Consider the following 2250-nt stretch of genomic DNA (forward strand, 5'->3'; position numbering starts at 1 on the left):
AATCTTATTATAATAATTACTTCCCAAAGCAGTGTGCTATTGCACTAGGGCTTATAAAAATATATGAAAACTGAGCAATATTTTAGAACTCTCAAACTTAACCTTATTGTCAGGAGAACGTAAAACTCATGTAAATATATGAACTAAATCAAATAATTTTTTAAACGTTATAAATATAACTACTGTATATTGTAATCAACATGAGAAGCCAAAGACATGAATACATTTAAATGAAATTAGCAACACTACAAACTTTAACACTTACAATAAAATTATGTTTAAGTTATTCTGCTGAATGTATTCATTGTTGCTTGGAATAGACATATCTACCAATTGCTTTCTTTACATCCTGATTTTTTAAAGTGTATATTACAGGGTTCAACATTGGCGTCACAATACTGTACAACACTGCGATCACTTTATCCTTATACATTGAGTAAGTAGAAACTGGTCTCACATAATTGAAAATAGCACTACCATAATATAATACCACCACAGCAAGATGAGAGGCACAGGTAGAAAATGCTTTCTGTCGTCCTTTTGTGGACCTGATTTGCAATATAGTTGCAATAATGTACATGTATGAGACAATGGTGCATAGGAAAGGTGTCCATCCAATGAAAACGCCAATGGAGAGTAATAAGGTTTCATTGACAGATGTATCATCACAGGATAAGATAAGAAGTGGTGGTATGTCACAGAAAAAATAGCTGATCTTGTTGGAATGACAAAAATGTAAACGGAAAGTGAAGACAGTGTGAACAACTGAGTTAATAAACCCACTGAACCAGCAGAAACTTGCCAAAGCAATGCAGACTGTTTTTCTCATGTATATAGAGTATCGTAGCGGGATACATATAGCTAGAAAGCGATCGTAAGACATAATGCCAAGTAGCACACACTCAGTGCCAACAAAAGTCACAAAGAAATACAACTGAATTGCACAGGCTGTGAATGAGATAACTTTTCTCTCAGCCACAAGTACCTGTAACATTTTGGGCATAGTGGTTGAAGTATAGCAGATATCCAAGAAAGACAAGTTTTCTAAGAATAAATACATTGGTGTGTTTAGATCCTTGTTTAACTGTATAACTAAAATAATTGCTGCATTTGATATCAAAGCCAGCACATAGATAAGAAGAAGAACAATAAACACAAGAACCTTCATGTGTGGGCTATTTGTCAATTCTAATATTAGAAAATTTGTGAATAAGGTTTGGTTTGTGGCCATTGTTTCTGGATTAATATTTTCTGCAAAATCAAATATAAATTAGTTAACAGTTAAAATATCATCATAAATAAATTATATTTATTTTATGATGGTTTTTTGTGTTCATTTTAAAGTATAATGCAATATTATTCTCTCACTTCATTGTTTTCTATAATGTTTTGTAAACATTTTTTAAATTTTACAATGCATTTCTATGGTGGACTTTAATTGGAAGGAAACGGTCAGTAGACAAAAGGAAAAAAAATGAGGGAGAACTACAGTATTTAAATACCCCGCTTTTCATTTAAATACTTACATCTTTTAAATTACAATTTTGTTATTGCATGTGGGTGTTTTAGTAGGTCACAGGTGCAAAAATAAGGATTTCTACAGTATGCATCAAGTAAATTTGATTGAAGAATTACAATGAAGAGATGGTGTTTATTAACATTTTTAGAGTACAATCAGGGGCTCTTAATAAGATTAGGAGGCCTGTGTGCAGAATCCATCTGGGCCCCCTCCTCTCTAGCCAGCTGCACTGTAGACTCTGGACACTAGGATCACTAGGGTATCACTAGTGCTGTCCCAGGGTATACAGCCTACGTGCACCACACACACCCTATTATAAATACAACAGTGAGTATTATCTATAATTTATAGGAAAGAGCACAGGTCTGAAAAGTGTAAAGGACCCATTATCTTATCTTCTACCAATTGTTTTCACCCGAAAGAAGAGGGGATCTTTTTTTACATAAACAGTAAGGTATCAGTGTGAAAAAGAAATTGCAAAACTGTTAGGAGTAGATTTACTAAAATTTCTAAAACAGACATGCTGAGGTATTACCTATAGCAATCAATCAGAGTGTATTATTTGTAATAGAGAAATTATAACTACTGTGGAATTTGATTCATTACTGTATGCAATACACAGTTTTTTCCATTTTTAAAAGCTTTTTCAAATCTACCTCTTAAACTGTTAAAGTAAAATGGAGAATGCAATTGGCTAATCACACACAATATTCAAATATGGACAAGCTTAG

General features: G+C 32.8%; 1 protein-coding gene across 1 annotated transcript; it reads right to left on the minus strand.

The window, feature by feature from the left end:
* Positions 1–301: 301 nt before the first annotated feature.
* On the minus strand, positions 302–1168 carry LOC134964772 (olfactory receptor 5V1-like). Its single transcript, XM_063941606.1, has one exon. It carries the CDS (start codon positions 1166–1168, stop codon positions 302–304), a length of 867 nt encoding a protein of 288 aa, XP_063797676.1.
* Positions 1169–2250: the final 1082 nt, after the last annotated feature.

Source organism: Pseudophryne corroboree, chromosome 1, assembly GCF_028390025.1.
Source record: "Pseudophryne corroboree isolate aPseCor3 chromosome 1, aPseCor3.hap2, whole genome shotgun sequence".
Classification (NCBI taxonomy): domain Eukaryota; kingdom Metazoa; phylum Chordata; class Amphibia; order Anura; family Myobatrachidae; genus Pseudophryne; species Pseudophryne corroboree.